Source organism: Mchenga conophoros, linkage group LG6, assembly GCF_057382185.1.
Source record: "Mchenga conophoros isolate Kocher_MC1m ecotype Shallow Benthic linkage group LG6, M_conophoros_male_GT1.1, whole genome shotgun sequence".
NCBI classification, from domain to species: domain Eukaryota; kingdom Metazoa; phylum Chordata; class Actinopteri; order Cichliformes; family Cichlidae; genus Mchenga; species Mchenga conophoros.
Window position 1 is genome coordinate 40,156,190 of NC_140531.1, and position 17,350 is coordinate 40,173,539.

General features: G+C 43.1%; 1 protein-coding gene across 1 annotated transcript in view; it reads right to left on the minus strand.

Annotated features, from left to right (window-relative positions):
* LOC146573313 (protein AF-17-like) overlaps positions 1 to 16,508 on the minus strand; it is a 33,464-nt gene extending 16,956 nt beyond the window's left edge. Inside the window, exons 1-9 of the mRNA XM_085278048.1 lie at positions 16,026 to 16,508; positions 14,925 to 15,004; positions 13,577 to 13,631; positions 13,347 to 13,456; positions 6,514 to 6,617; positions 5,222 to 5,315; positions 4,816 to 4,926; positions 1,247 to 1,336; positions 1,011 to 1,158 (exon numbers count right to left, since the gene is read on the minus strand). Of these exons, the coding sequence (XP_085134174.1) occupies positions 1,011 to 1,158; positions 1,247 to 1,336; positions 4,816 to 4,926; positions 5,222 to 5,315; positions 6,514 to 6,617; positions 13,347 to 13,456; positions 13,577 to 13,631; positions 14,925 to 15,004; positions 16,026 to 16,134 (901 nt within the window). The 5' untranslated portion in view covers positions 16,135 to 16,508. The remainder of the gene's footprint in view (positions 1 to 1,010; positions 1,159 to 1,246; positions 1,337 to 4,815; positions 4,927 to 5,221; positions 5,316 to 6,513; positions 6,618 to 13,346; positions 13,457 to 13,576; positions 13,632 to 14,924; positions 15,005 to 16,025) is intronic.
* Positions 16,509 to 17,350: the final 842 nt, after the last annotated feature.

Genomic DNA, 17,350 nt, shown 5'->3' on the forward strand with positions numbered 1-17,350 from the left:
ACAGGACGACTGATCCGTGTTAAGGACAGAATGAATGGGGCCATGTATCGTGAGATTTTGAGCCAAAACCTCCTTCCATCAGTGAGAACTTTGAAGATGAAACGAGGCTGGGTCTTCCAACATGACAATGATCCAAAACACACCGCCCGGGCAACAAAGGAGTGGCTCCGTAAGAAGCATTTGAAAGTCCTGGAGTGGCCTAGCCAGTCTCCAGACCTCAACCCCATAGAAAATCTGTGGCGGGAGTTGAAAGTCCGTGTTGCTCGGCGACAGCCCCAAAACATCACTGCTCTCGAGAAGATCTGCATGGAGGAATGGGCCAAAATACCAGCTACTGTGTGTGCAAACCTGGTAAAGACCTATAGTAAACGTTTGACCTCTGTTATTGCCAACAAAGGTTATGTTACAAAGTATTGAGTTGTATTTTTGTTATTGACCAAATACTTATTTTCCACCCTGATTTACCAATAAATTCTTTACAAATCCTACCATGTGGATTCATGGATTCTTTTTTCACATTCTGTCTCTCACAGTTGAAGTGTACCTCTGGTGCAAATTACTGACCTCTGTCATCATTTTAGGTGGGGGAACTTGCACAATCGGTGGCTGACTAAATACTTTTTTGCCCCACTGTACATCTTAAAGTGGAGCAGCAGCCTCTCCTCCCACAGAGGCAGCCAGCAGAAGTCCTGCATAACTCCACCTCATCCACAAGTTCCCAGCCGCTCTGTTCGTCCTACAGAACCACAGCACGGCTGGATGAAGATCAAACTAAAACTCTATTTGCTTTACGTTTGTTGGTCTGTATTTGCCGGGGACGATGTAGAGCAGGCAGGAAGACGACGTGGGGCACACTCAAACTTTTACTACAAATGATACTGTAATTATAAAATATCATTCGGCTAGTGTATACAAATAATTCAAACTGTGCTGTCGATGTACCGGGCTGCATGGGCATCGATCACATCTGAACTCGAGAAGAAATCGAGCGCTGACCCTTCATGTGGTACCTGTGTTGAATGGACTGGAGGAGCAGGACGATGAGGAGCAGCTCTTGCCGGTGCTTCCGGTCTTCTTGCTCCGATGACTGTGACCGTGCGAGCTCAGCTTCTTGGACTTTCCCTCGCCGTCCTTGCTGCTGTGGTGACTTGAGGAAATCTGTCCCAACACAGATGGGTCAAAACCATTAAAGCACTGACTGAGACATCGCGGCGTCTCTCAATCACTGTGTGGTGTCCTCAGATACCTTTTCTATGCCGCTGGATGTCACAGCGGAGCTCAGGTTGTCGCTCGACTTTTTGTGGCGCTCCTTTTGCCGAATCTTGTCTTTATGACTCTGAAAAAAACAACAACACACACATACAAATACACAAGCTTGAGCCTAGAATCAAGGCTGCAGAGTCAACACTGGCACATTACACAAACGCAGCGAGTGGAATATAAGCGAATCACATTTGCTACAGTCAACCAGCTTCAACAACAATGTCTGCAGGGATACGCTAACAGCACAGTCAAATCCGTTTGTGCATCACTGTAACTGCATTTGATGAAGATTATTCTGAATAAAAGCGTCTGGCTTTCTGTCACAGCAAAAACTACTGATTTATTTTTTTATATCAGAATATCCCAGACAGCCTTTTTTATCATATCAGACTAAAATCAATGATTACAAGCAAGCCTGCGATCAGTATGACTCAGTGCCACTAGCTAAATGATAAGAAATACTGGTCTCTTCTATCTGCTACTGGCTTAAAAGCAGGGTGTTAGATTCAGTTTCACAGTGGGTTATACTGAAAATGGCATCATGTAGCGCCAGACGTTGACTGAAAATATATGCTTCACACAGCCGTCTCACACGCGCTACTGTGTCAGTCTAAAACCTACAACCGAAAAAGTGCAAACAAGTGTATTCCTGCAAAATTCTGTTCATAGCAACAAGACAACCGCACAGCCAACTTTTAACAGCCTGAATCCGCCAGCTGCCGCCAACATCTACGCGACACTAGATCATATATCTAACCAGTCCAAGGTTGCCATAAAACCGAGCTTTCTGCAACAAAACCTGCTTTTACAGCTCAGCTGAGATTTGACTGGAAGAAACACGCTTTTCTTCTTCATCTCTTTTTCAGTTCAACAACTGCGTGAAGCGTCCGCTCCCTGACTGTGGAGCCATATCTCTGCCAGAACATCAAAACGATAACAACGATGACATGCTTTGAAGACCGGAATTGTCTGGTGGCGAAAAAATATGCGGGTCTCTTTTTACACTTGACAAAGAGCTGCTCAGCTGGAACCGTGTGCCGTCAGCACTATCTTTCCTGTCTGCTGAATTCTCCGCTAGCTAGTCTGTTAGCTTGCAGGGGCTTTGAAGGTGCACCTGTCTGCTTAGTTTTGCATGCGTGTGATGGGGTCACGTGCACGTGAGCACCGCACCTTCACAGAGTTAACTCGGCCCATCTGAGAAGTGCACGTTAGGTTAATTGTTTATTCGAGTGCACAGAATAAAGCGCTGTATGAATGTGTGTGGAGGAGGTAAATGTGGCGTGCAGTGTGGAGAGCTTTAAGTGGTCAAAACGACGAGAGAAGTGTTACATGAATGCCGGCCTATTTGATTTCAAGTGTTTGAGGCTGAGAGGATGTAATGGCGCAGAGAGATCATGATGTTATTTCATGATATGTATTTTATAATATGGTTTTTTATGTCTTTATGACCAGAGGCAGGGTACGCCTAAATGCGTTAGCTTTTGTTTAGCCAGGCTGTACCTCCAGGTATCTCTCTGAGCTCATAGTTTGTATTCAGATTAGAGTTTGACGTCAAGGGGTCGAGCTTATCACTGCCTGAAATGATGACACCCGGAAATCGGGAGTGATGACTGAACGTTCCCCAGGAGCCAACAGATGGAAGCTGTGAGGTTGAAAGCGTAGGACAACTGGTGTGTCTGGTGTATGTCTGTGTGAGGCGTGCTTACACAGTGTAGCTCAGCTTGCTCACGCCCATGCAATAAAATCTAAATTAGCTCTCTGCTTATTTGATGATTTATCAGGAAGAAAATGCATTAAAATTCATCCTTTTCTTCTTTGCCAATTCTGCTGTTATTCAATCGTTTCAAAATAAAAGAGTCTGTGTGCCAAGCTGGTCTGGATCAGACTGGCTGGTCTTATTAATCTGACGATGAATAGACAAAGTCTATTTTTAACTCTTACTTTTGGTTTTGTAGTGTACAGTTATCCACTAATATTAGCAAGCTGCAGACACAAACTGCGCAAATACATCCTGTTAATCCTGTTAATTAGTGCTACAAAATTATTAAATCCTAGCATTTCCCAGTTCCAAACAGTAAAACCTTATTATTTGTCTGATAATTCAATAAAATGCTCCAAAATGATTTCTTTCTAATCACAATCACAACAACATGTCACCTAAAGTCACTTCATATTGTAAAAAGACCCTATAGTAATACAGGGAATACCACAGCAATAGATGACCCCCTATGAGCAAGCGCTTGGCAATAGTGGGGAGGAAAAACGCCCTTTCAACAGGAAGGAACATCTGGGTGACGTAAGCTCGGGGAAGGGCAGCCATCGACCAAACGATGCCAACAGAACAAAAATAGTCAGCAGGTGTCTAGTTAGCGGCTCTAGTTAGCTGAGGTGAGGCCTAGCTTGCAGCCAGCGCCTACATGGCGCCTGACTGGTTGTGCCACAATTTTCTCCAGCTAAACAAAAACAAAACTGAGGTAATAGTCTTTGGCGCCAAAGAAAAACGATTACAGGTCACCAGAGAACTTCAATCTATAGATCTAAAAACCACAAACCAGGCGAGAAATTTGGGTGTAGTGATGGATGCAGACCTAAACTTAGAAAAACACATTAAGACAATAACAAAGTCAGCTTACTATCACCTCAAGAATATATCAAGGATAAAAGATCTGATGTCTCAACAGGACCTGGAAAAACTAGTCCATGCATTCATCTTTAGTAGGCTTGATTACTGTAACAGCATCTTTACAGGTCTGCCTAAAAAATCAGTCAGACAACTACAGCTCATTCAGAACTCTGCTGCTCGAGTCCTCACTAAGACCAAAAAAGTGGACCACATCAGTCCAGCTCTGAGGTCCTTACACTGGCTGCCTGTCCGTCAGAGGATAGACTTTAAAGTTCTGATGCTGGTCTATAAAGCTCTGAATGGTTTAGGACCAAAATACATCAATGACCTCCTGACCCAGTATGAACCATCCAGATCCCTCAGGTCATCTGAATCCGGTCTTTTATCAGTTCCCAGAGTCAGAACCAGACACGGAGAAGCTGCATTCAGCTTTTATGCTCCTTATATCTGGAACAAACTCCCAGAAAGCCTCAGATCAGCTGAAACACTCAGTTTATTTAAATCCAGGTTGAAGACTCACCTGTTCTCAGCTGCATTTGAATAAAGCACCAAATCCACACTTTAAGCTTAAATTTCAAAACTTACATTTAACTACTGATTTTATCTACTGTTCTGATTTTATCTGTTTTGATTTTATATACTGTTGTTTGTTTGTTTAGTTAGTTAGTTAGTTAGTTAGTTAGTTTATTTGCTTGTTTTATTCAATTTTAAATCATGCTTTTTATTTGTTCTTGTTTCTAATGTCTCTGTAAAGCACTTTGAATCACCTTGTTGTTGAATTGTGCTATACAAATAAACTTGCCTTGCCTTGCCTTACATCTGACTGAGTCCCTTTTTTAACAGCCTCAAGTGGACATTAGAGGAACTGCAGCTTTTGGTAGTTTTCAGCTCTGGAGACTGCCTTCTGATCTGCCCACAGCTGTGCTTACCTTCCTCTGTCTGTGGTGGTGGTGCTGTTTTTCCTGTGACGGAGAGCTGGAGCGCCCCCTGGAATGACTGAAGGAGCTACTTGTATTTTCACTAGAACGCAACTTCTTCTGCTGTAAAGTCCAAAAGAAGGAACAGCAAACAAAAAGTTAACAGCTGCTAATTTCAAAGCAACAGTTTGACATTTAAAAGGTTCTCTACAAGCACTTCCAATGACTTAACAGGAGGTTTATCTCCTGAATTATTTATTTTGGTTGGGCGTATTCCAAGAATCATTTAGCTGCCTTGAGCTGAGTTAGAGGAAAAAAAACAGCCGGGCACAGAAGCCCTTATCAATCATGTTAGCTGTTAACTGTGCAGTGCAGTAAGAAAGGCTTTTCTGGGGTACAATGTCATTGTGTTCTTTACCATTTTGTTGTAGTGATGCTTGCAGTAGCCACAATACTTCACGTTATCAGCTTCTGGTCCTTCCTCCTCACACAGCAGACCAGCCATCTGAGCACTACAGCGCAGGGTGTCGGAGGGTCGGAAAGGAGATGAAACACGAGAGCCAAGTTAGCACACGTGCACGGACTGAGACGGCAACACCTGGCCGAGTCACCTGAGAGCTTCAGTCACCGATCGTCGCCAGATTGATCGAATGTCACATTAAAATCTGAGCCTGTCAGTGTCTCGGGATTTACTTCTAAATAAATCATCTTTCTCTTGTAGTAGGAAACAAAATAAAGGCAAAAAGCAAGATGAGCAGCATGAAAGGTAAAAGACTGTAAATGAAGAAAAACCAACTGTAGCCCAGAATGTCTGTGTGAGTAAACTAAGGCTGTAGCCAAATACACATAACATATGAGCACGTATTCAATCTTGGCAATTGGAGACGGAATTTCTTTTCTATTCTTGGCCTTATTTTCAAAAATGATATGACACAGGAAACAAGACAAACGTTAACCTGCTTCGATTAGCACACAAAGTAATCACCATTCATGATATCCAAGTTAGGGTGTGAGGCGGGGTCCCTGCGAACGGGTTGCTAACGCAGACAGACGACCATTCACACTCACGTCATTCCTATGGCCAATTTAGCGTCACCAGCTAATATGCATCTCTCTGGACTGTGGAAAGAAGCTTGAGTGCCCAAAAAGGCTAGGACCTCCTTGGTGTTTGCCAACCATCACAGTCCTGCCCACAATATTAATCATATGCTGAGCAAAAAAAAGTGCCACCAGTGGAGATGTGCCCTAAACTTGCATTCTTTCTAACGGGCAGCAGGGGGCGACCCTTCAGCCTGCAAAAAAAGAGTCCAGTGGTGCAAAGTCTATGAAGAGATTACTCGGTGGATCGCCTGATCTGTGACTTCAATAAAGACTTTACTGATGACTTTATGGTCTCACCTGATAGTTTTAGGTTGTATTGAAAATAACACAGTGCTGTTTTTTATGATTTCTTTTTTAAACTTCGTCATAGTTTTTTCAGGTTGTTTCTTTTCCAGGTTTAAACATGGTTAACGGGAACAGTCGGCTAACTAAAAATAACCCTTAATAAAAGTTTTTGCCCTTGAACTGCTTCTTATCACACTCGGTCCTCACACACTGTTCATTCATGTTGATGTCCCCACACTTTCACATAGGCGCACACACACACACACGCACACACACACACACACACACACACACACACACACACACACACACTTTAACACTGACCAGGTGACGTGGAACGCTTGTCTGCAGCCCTGTCTGTTGCAGGTCATGCACGCGCCGCAGGCGGCCTTGCTCTCCCTCCCGTGGTCCTCGCAGATATAACAAGTCTGTTGAAAGAGCACAAACGGAGAGTACAGGAGATGCAGGGACTCAAACACATCAGTCATCATTATTATTATCAACAACAGGTGCCGGATTGCTTTTCCATCTGCCGCACGAGCAAAGCAAGCCGTCCCGTCTGACGGCCATTAAAATGAACTATTGTGATTGCGGCGCAGCAGAGATGAAACACTCCTCGACTCGAGTCCAGCTGCAGCTGCAGTGCAGATGATTAGGAAGTTTTTCTTGTCAAGACAACAGATGAGGTTTTCAAACAGAGCACAGCTTCTACAGAGAAACTGTTGACCAGATGTTTGGGGATGTTGTAAAGAAAGTTGACACAGATCGGCCTGCAAACTGCTCTGAATCTGCTTCGAAACAGACGCTACGCTTGGAGTTTTCAGCCTCCCGTTAATCTTTTTCTTTGCACCAAAGTGAGGTGGTTTCTAACGAACTTCAGGGTGCCACGGAGCATACGCTGACACGACAAAAGACTCATATCAGCCCGTCTCCAAAAGACATGTAAGCATACACACTCGAGCCCCCGAAAGCAAACAATCGCATGCACGAACACACACGCCGCTTTTGTACTTCTTGTTCAGCTTTCCTCAGCGAGCAGGCCCGACTGGTGGGGGGTAGAAGAGGCCTAGCAACAGGTGCGGGACAAAGGAACAGCAGGCTCTTTACCTTTTCACTTCGGCCCTCTCTGTTTCACCTTTTTCTCTCCCTTTCTCCTTCTCTCCATATCCTACTCAGCTCTCTGTTTCCCTTCAGAGGATGTCTGCTGTGCAATGAAACTGCACCGGGCATGTAAAAGGAAGAGTGGCTTCTTGAGTTTTCAGTGTCCATTGTAACGTTGTCTAGGAATGCGGGCAGCAAAGTCTGAATGAATGGCCCTGACGGGGGAAGGCTGCATGCAATTTACTGTAGCTGACACAGTAATATGAAACCGGGTTCTCAAACACTCACACATGTACATTTATATGCAGGCATGCACACACACACACACAGAGCATCTAAACGACGCACAATGCAAGATGCTCAGTCCATGAATCAAATATTGATTTCTTTGTAATGTGCTTTGCTTTGAAAGGCTTGCTCTGCTGCACACACTGCAGATGTCTTCTGAACAGTTTTTGTAACTTTGAAAACAACTGCAGTGTTGTGCAATCAAACAACCAAGATGTGATACAAGTTCAGACTTTCATCTTTAATTCAAGGAAGTTAACAAAAGTATTGCATAAGCTCTTGAGGAATTGCATACATTTTTATTGACATTCATCAATTTTCAGAGGATCAAAATTAATTGGACAAATGACAAATTTACAAGTGTTGCAGCTGTTCATTGATCCAGCGAAACGTGGCTGCAAGTAAAGGAGGCCCTGAAAAATAAACCTATCTAAGAGGTAGCAAAAGCTTTAGGAGTGGTCAAAGCAACAATCTGGTGCTTTCTTATTAAAACAGGAATGCAATGGCCAGCTCAGCAACACCAAACAGCCTGAAAGACCACAGAAGACTAAAGTGGACAAGAAAAACTTCAGACCAAGTCAAGAGCAGGAAGGCCAGATTAAATTTCCCAGGAAACATCTGAAAGAGCCGGCACAGTTCTGGAAAAATTCTTTGGACACATGAAACCAAGAAGAACTTGTACCAGAACGATGGGAGGAGAAAAGAACTCAGAAAGAGAGAAACAGCTCATGATCTGAAGCATATCACATCATCTGTCAAACACGATGGCGGCAGTGTTATGACACTGGCACGTACGGCTGCCAGTGGAACCGGGTCACGGGTGTTTATTAATGACGTGACTGCTGATAGAAGCAGCAGGGTGACGTGAAGCGTACAGGGCTGCACTCTCTGCTCAGAAAGCACTTTGCAAAGAAAGCAAAATGCAAAAGCAGCTCAAGAAATGGGTCATTCTTTGATGGCCAAGTCAGCCACCTGATCTTAACCCAGCAGAGCAGCTTTCCATTTACTGAAGGTAAAACTGAAGCAGAGAGACCCACAAGCAAGCAGCAAGTGAAGGTGGCTGCAGTAAAGGCCTAGCAGAATACCTCAAGGATGTCCACGGATTACACACTTTCATCCAAGTGTAAAAAATGATGCAAAATATTTGCAACAGCCCTTAATGTGAAGATGAAGGTCTGCACTTTAATCACATACACCACTGTGGTGGTGCACAGGGCCAAAGATCCCTTCACTTTTACTTTTGTCTCAATTTTCCATTTGAAAATATAATTTAACTTCAAAGGCAAGTTTATTCTTTTTAATGAATCCACAAAGCCAGTGAGTAACTGGCTTCCCGTAATCCTGTAATATTCCTGTAATCCTCAATACGGACCAAAAGACCCGATTATGGTTTCTGCCAGTATCGGGAAGCCCTAATAAGAGAGTAAAGTTACCAGAGAGCTGATGCATGTTGAAGCTGTACCCGCCTGAAACTAGTCTGTGGTTAAACTGTTTGTGTGCAAAGTAAAAAAGAAAGAAAAACATCATTAGCAGAAAATTTCAAAAGCTAGCGTGAGTCTATGTGTGACACGTCCTCTTATCTTTGAATCTTAACAGCCGATCTGCAGCATTCATTAATTATACATGAAGAACACAGAAAACAAACCTGAGCCGAGTAAAGCAAAACTACCATCACTCTTTCTGTGGTAAGAGATATTTAACAATATAAAACGATGCAAAAAGAAAACACTTTAAACATCCATCTTCATTCAACAAAGGATGAAGATGTCAAAAAGCACCACTGACACCAGGCTCCACCCTCCCTGCACTTTCTGTTCCCTTTTAGACTCATCTTCACTACCTTGCAGCTTCAGCGTTACACCCGCCCCCCTCTCAGTCACACACACTATCTTTAATTCCTCTCCTCTCCACTGCACACCTCCAACAGCTCCCTACAGTCATTACAGGTCACAGTGTCATCTGCAAACATTGTAGTTCACAGAGACAACACTCCTACAACAGACGACTGTTTGGGCTATTAATGTATCACTACTGAAACACTGTAACAACTGTGAGGCATGAAACAGCAGTGCAGAGTGACATCAGCACACAATCACAGTTTACATCTTTCACATACCGCAAAGAGCGATTTAACCCATTCATTAACTAATCAGCGGACAAACAGGCACAGATATCAGCTAAACAGGTACAACTACTTTGTATATAAATAAAACTGCTACTTTGTAACAGCCTGATTGTTTCTTTTTTACCTTTTTTAACTTCTAAATACTGAAAACAACTTCTAAGTATGTTTTCAAGCTTTTTTTAATGTGTGAAACAGTCAGCTAATAAGACTGATCAGATAAAGAAGCTCCTTTCACGAGCTTGTAATAAGCAGAGGAAACGTTTTGCCTTCAAAAGTATAAGACAAACTTTTATGTTTTCACTTTATATTTACTCTGCTATAATCTTGGAATACTTAGTTGACTTAGATGCCAAAAGTATGAATGAAATGAAATGAAAATGTGCTGTCAGAATTAAAAATGGTGGCCTCACATTCAAAATGACCTTTCTGTGTGACTCAGCATCCGGCGCTGTCGCTGCTCGTCGTCTCTCAAACCCGGGCTTTAAATTTTAAATCTGTAAATGATTCGACTGCATTCTGTTTGTCTTTGCGTAACAGTTTTGAAAACAGGAGAGCGGCTCGGCAATCTAACACGTTTTTCATTTTCTATTTAAAATTATTAAATGTATTTTTTTTTTTAAATCCTTGAATTAAAGCTTATTGAAGAATATTTTTTAATTATTCAAATTTTTTTAATTGGTAAAAGTTCAAACCATGAGAAGCTTTTCGTGTTCTTTTTCTATCATCAGTCAAAACTCCAAGAGGAATAAATACTTTTTGATGTGAAAACCAGAAAAACTTTACTTTCACAAATCACTTCAGGGTATTTTTGAATCTTTGCACTTATGGTAAATGTGCTTTGCTGTTTACTAAACATGCCACATCTACTACAGCTCGAAATCTCCCACATTTCCCAGAAAGGCTTTCAGCAGCCTCCAGAGAACAGGCGTGACCTTGCCACGCTGAGCTCCGGGTTAGTACAGGACGTGTAGGTGGAGAGAAGAACGGGGATGTGAAGCAAAACTGGTTTTCCCGTTAAGGAGGAAAGCAGTCGTGCAGTCTCCCACGTGTCGTCTGCTGCATTGCATCATGACTCGTCGAACTTGGTGCTGAGGACGGAGATGACACTTTTTCTCTTTTCCCTCTGTGTGACTGCTCATTCTGAAAGTACTCTCTATGTTTTTGATGACTGCTGACACACCGTGTGACACATGTTGCATAACCTGTTTAGCAGCGTTTCATATATGTAAACACGGATGCAGCTTTCTGTGTATTTATACATTTTACTGTTGAGGATTTTCAGTATTACTGATTACTGGTGCTGACTTCTTCTACCTGTTTAAAGTGTTTGTTTATCAAACGCAGGTTTGTGGGGTCACCTTGTGCCAGTTTCAGGGGTGCGGTGCAGGTGTGCAGCTTTACACGTTATCATAGGTAAGAGGATGTGTTTACATTTTTCTCTGTGATCGGATGAGAAGCTGGAGACCCTAAATCAAACTGTATCAGAAAACCTTTTAAATCTTATTTTGGGTTATTGACAAACTTTTGTTTGTTTGTTTGTTTTAATTAAAATTTGCCTGGTGATACAGGTTTTAGATCCTGGTAACAATGGAAATTATTAGTTATTCTCTCCATTAATTTAGATTGGAGCTTTGGGGATTACAAATTACTTCATATGCAGAGGTAAAAAAAACCTCGTTTAAATCTTTAAATCAGCAAACACTTGCTGATGGGGCTCTGGGATTGCTTTGTATTAACCTCCTAAGACCTGAACTCTTTCATGGCATGCATTTTTAATTTCTCTTTGCTATTTGGGCTGATTGGGACCTGATGGATGTAAAAACAAAGAATTATCTTTTTACCTGATTTTGCCCTACGAGGGCCTCATATCCACATATGAGGACATTCGTTTTAAATTTTGTTAGAACAATGGCAGGAATAGCTCAGTAGGTAGGGTGGTTGCCCCATGATCGGAAGGTTGGGGGTTCGACTTCACTCAACGGCTACCCTGAGATACCCCTGAGCAAGGTACCGTCCCTACACACTGCTCCCCGGGCGCTGCACTGGTGGCTGCCCACTGCTTCACTGGGTGAATGGGTTAAATGCAGAGGAACTATTTCCCTATGGGGACTAACATGCACACTTTACTTTACACTTTTTTTTTGGCAGTATAATGTCCTCGTAAGTGGATATCAGGCCTTTGTAGAGCAACATTTAGCATTGTGGTCTGGACAACCCAAAATGTGATGTCCACACACGTGGATGCCAGGTCCTAGGAGGTTAATGTTATGCATTTAACTATGACGTCTGGCCCTTTAGTTGCTTCCCCCGAGAGAAGCCCACCTTCACTGAGCAGCATCTTTTAGCCCCACTGTCATCTGCAGTCTTATTAACTGCTCATCTCGATCTAATCTGGATTAAAGTGGCTTGGATGTTTAAGTTGGACCCATATTTAAATGTGCCTTTCAGTCTCAGACTGAACCTGAAGCTGCGCTTGGTAAGACCCGGTTTTACTGGCAGGATCGGAAAGAAATGGGAGTGGCCCCCCCGGATGACCTTTTCTGTGACGTCTTCTACACCATTTTGGAAACCTTGGATCTGTCGTCTTCTATCAGGGCTGTTCAGACCCAATACAGAAGCTCCTACAGTTTCTAAGCATTTAGATAGTTTTGAACGCTGGGAAAGGTCATGAAGTGTTATTCTCTGCTGATCAAGAACTTGGCTCAGGAAGGTTTTCCAGATGTCAGGAAGAACATGGGAGATGATTTAAGTCTGACATGAGACAAGAGATTGTTAATATAAATATTATTAGCAAAATGAAAATGATCAAGGGATGGATGATGAGACTTTGTTGTTATTCTTAGCTTCTTAGATATTCTTATTTATACTTGGATAAAAAGATATACTGAACTGCTGGTGAACTATAAGAAGGAGAAATTCACTCTATGCCTCAAAGTCAGGTAATAAAATTATCGAGTTTTATTACCTGAAGAGTTCTGGACTAGATTATGTGAAATTAAGATATGCTAAGGATTCATAGGCAGTCCAAGACTATTTGTTTTAGGCGATGAGACAGACTTAGTGGGAGATGACAGAGAGATTAAGCATCTGGTCCAGACTAGCATCGTGGAAGTAGTAGAGGTGGCCAGAGCTGAAGCATTGGAAAAGATGTCAGAGAGGACTTAAAGATGAATAATTATTTTAGAAATGGAACGAATATATTGTTTCCTTTGGAGGACACTTGGTTTGGGGTCGTATGGTGTGAAGAGTTCTTTGTTACCTGTTTAGCTGCAGGTACAAACAACGTAAAAATCCGTGTGCTGAATGTGTTCGCAGCCATTTTTGAGTTATGAACAAGGAAACGATTTTACCGAAGGATTGAAATGTCACCACTTTATAAGAGCACAACAACAACAACAACACACCCTCACAAACAAACAAACAAACAAACAAACAAACAAACAAACAAACAAACAAACAAACAAACAAATAAACTCCAAAGTAAACCCTTAGTTCTACTTTCAGATTAGGCTTCAAACTTTCCTGTTTGATGAAGCTTATCTTTGGGGCTGGATCTGATCTCTCTGTGCTCCTCTTTTCTCTCGCGCCTCTAACTTCCTGTAGACTAGTCCAACTTTCCCGCTCAAACAGCGTGCATCCCTACCTTGTTGTATCTCTCGTGTGGGACATACTGCAGGATGATAGGCTCCATGGTGAGGACGTTGGCGAACTGCACCTCGGGGATGTAGAGTGCGCACACGACGTGGGCCCAGCCTGATTGGAGGAGAGATTGGCAGCGGATCAACGATATGACAAGACTCGGAATGACTCGAGTGGAAATGCGCACTCGGTTATGCCCTCGGGAAGAGTGAGCGGGAACATGATGATATTTACCTCCGCTGTCTGTCCTCTTGAGGGCGCCATCTTTGTGGGGACACAGCTCACACCTCTGAGGAGACACGGGAGAGAGCGGAGCTTGTTGGAGTGGATATCTGTCTGACCATGACTCCAAACGTTAGGGCAGATACAGGAAACAGTGGGTCAGTCTATTCGATGCAGTTCTAAGCTAACATAATATAGAGGAAGTAACAGTTCAGAGGCTTTATTTTGCGCCTATGACATCAGCTTTTCTGTATATCTCTGCCTCAGTTTATGGCTTTTATTGCGCTTCTTGTAATAAAATGTGTTGTCATCAAGCTTTTTAATTTATAGTTCACTTCATCTGTCGCTACTCAGCTCCACTCTGCAGGCAGCGCATGTGCACGTGAGCTGTAACCACCTCCACACACAGGAGGAGGACAGCTGATAGGTGGGCTCAAGGCTTTATTGTTGGGTCTTTACCTTTGAGTACTGAGCACCTTGAGGCGACCGCTGTTGTGATTTGCGCCATATAAATAAAACTGAATTGAATTGAAAAATTAAGAGTAACATGTTGTCGTGTCCTATGATTTTGCTCACTTTTTTAACAAGCCCTGCCCTTATTTGGTGTCTATATATATGTAAAGAAGGAATCAAACAGCTCTTGCTGTCCACAGACTGTAAAAAGGAGAATCAGGAGAATCCAGAGTCAGCTGATAATTGTGACACATCAAAGTTAAAATCCGTTTTAACTCTTGCAGATGCAAAGACAGTTTCTATTTTATCCTCTACGATCTTCTTTCTCCCCTCGCCAGCCCATCTGGTCATGGCAGATGGCCCCGCCCCTCCCTGAGCCTGGTTCTGTTGGAGGTCTGTTCCTGTCAAAAGGGAGTTCTTCCTTCCCACCGTCGCCAAATGCTGCTCGTACGGGATCATCTGTTAGCTGTGGGGTTTTCGCTCTTATATTATACGGTTGTTACCGTGTAGTATAAAGAACCTTGCTGTGGGAAGTGTTGTGAGTTGATGTTATATGAAAAAAAATGAATTGAAATGAATAGACTAAAATCAGACTAGTCCAAAAAAACCATGAAGGGAGAAAAAGTCCTCACTGAAAGTTATTATTTAATAATAAACACAGTTTCAGTTAATGTGTACATTTCTTTTATGTTCGATTTTACTTAAGAAACGTAGGAAAGCAATGTTTAAATCACGCCTGAGGCTGCTTCACACATAAACACAGAGGAATCCAGCTTATTCGTTTAACTCAGCTTTAGGGCATCAGTATGGGACAAGCTGGCTCAGTACACCTGAGGCAGACTGCTTGTAGGTGAAGGTGAAGCAGGAATGAATGAATAAATTGTGTCATTCGTGTTGGCGTACTCACCACACGTGCCGCCCGCTCCTGTGACTCACACTTCCGACAGAACCACGGGCCAGTTGGCACCTGCACGATGCCGTAGCATGCTGCGACAAACACACAAGCACGGGAGTGTCAAACTGGACCGGCACGACCCACGGTAACACACCTGTCTTTTAATGTAAACTACAGGTACAAATGAAAACATGCACATTTAATGAGTCATTCATTCATTCACAGGACAGATGCTGAACAGCCCGAGGGTCAACAATTTGTACCTTTAACAGTGTTTAAAAGTTTCACGTTTTCTGGAAATAATATTTCACTTTTTATGATTGAAACGACTTGCCAAGCTCTATAAATACTTTAATAAATACTAGTAAAGCTGGCAGTACCTGTCCAAGAATACTACTCAAGATAATACTGACTTGACACTTGGCACAGCCATCCTGCTTTAACAGATGAATAGAAAATGATTTCAAGCTGATTTTATGTTTTAACTTTTCTCTTTCTAAGTTTAACATCTCTCCCTGTCAGTGGTGAGAGGTGCTGCTGTCATCCTGATCGGATTAACCTTATAATCCTATTTCATTCCACTTTGACATAAAGCTTTAATTTGACTGGGACAGCCCTGAAATCAGCCTCCTGCATCAGCACCTCTCTGGATCAGAATCTTCTGCACTTTTTCAGTTTGGGCACAAATTTCTTTTTGTCTTTTTGGCACATTTGTGCACCAACACCGTCACAGCATCACTGAGATCAGAGGGCTGATCCTCACTCAGAGTAGCCATCCTGCGTGAGGTCCCACTTCAAATCGCTCGAATGCAACAAAGCAAGTGGACACGCGCTGCTGTCCGAACGAACACGGCCTCGCGAACGCGTCGCAGCGTGCCGCACGGTCCGCGACGCACGGACCTCGAGGCGCCATCCGGGCTCGGTGTCACGCCGCTCGGCCCTGCGCGATCAATCAAGTGTGCGGAGAGGAAGCAACAACAGCACGCTTACCTACCCGCCCCTCCCGCACGAACACAGAACACGCACGTAGGCAGGGAGGACCAACGCCTCCGGCCGCAAGCTAGAGCCGCTCCGGCTGCCCGGGAATCACACGCTAACAGCAGCTAATGTTACCTTGGTGAACGGCGACGCTGCAGCCGTGTCCATCACAGTACACCAGCGGATTCTCAGCCCAGCCTCGCTCGTCGGAACACACGCAGCAACCTCCGACCATTTCCCGCATGCTGCTCCCATATGAAGAAATAGATTTCCCCTCCCGGCAACGGCTCAGACCCAGGCCAGGCCTGTCAGGCGGTCGTCCCGCATCTTAACGCCGCTCTAGGCATGGTCACGGGCCGCCCACGTCGTGCAGTTTTAGTGCAGCGGAGAGCCGAAATCTCTGCGTTTGTGGTGCTTCTAGTAGATTTTCCGTGATGTCCTCCCCGTCCCATACATAAGTGCGCATGCTCAGATCTTCGCCGGAGTAAAAGTCACAGCAAAGGTAGCAAGTTATTGTTGAGCAGGAAGCGCCTTTTCAGCGCGTGTTTTCAGGCAGTGACGACTCGATTTCCACGAACCAGACGCCCGCACGGCCTCCTGCCCCGGTCCACTGTGTTCTTTACACGAACCCCGCGCATCACGTCGGCCCAAACCGCTGTATGCGCCCGGCATCAACCGCGTCTCAACCGCGTCTCAACAGCGCCATCTGCAGGACATCTTGGGGGTGGCTAACAGCAGGAATTACAAGCTATTTCACCATCCGGCGTCCGGACCTAAAATAAATAATGAAACATTAATAATAAGATAACAAAAGATGCGAGATTCCCGTGTGACAGCGGCCAAAACAGGTCAACACAATATCATAAAATATTAAAAGACAAAAATGGTCATAATGGGAAAAAACACGCAAAAGAAAGGAGCTCAATTAAATAGAATAAAATATAAACTTTCATTAAAAAAAGGGGAGCTCAATAAGCGCAAACCTACATATAACAAAATAGAAGACAAAGTAAAAAGTCAAGTATAATACAAACAGGAGCTCAGTAAATAAATGTACCATTTGAAATTCATAATGTAATGACAACGTTTTATTTTTGCTCATTTGCTTTTTTTAAAATTATTATTTACTAAAAATGAGTACCAAAATAAATACATAAATAAATAATAACAATAATGGATAATGACAGTAATGACAATTTAATTACTAAATAAACCTGATTACATAGAAATAAAATAAAAAAAGACAGAGAGAGAAACACAAACCCAAATGTTTCGTAAACAACGCTAATCACATCTCAGTTTGTAGCTCATCACAACTATTACACAAGTTTAACACTTTGACAGATAAGCATCTACTTTCTGTTATTGGTACCGACCCTGCTTTTCATACGTTCTCTCTCTGACTTCAAACAGCTTCTTTCAAATATTTTTCCATTTCTTTGTTCATTATCAGTTTAGTG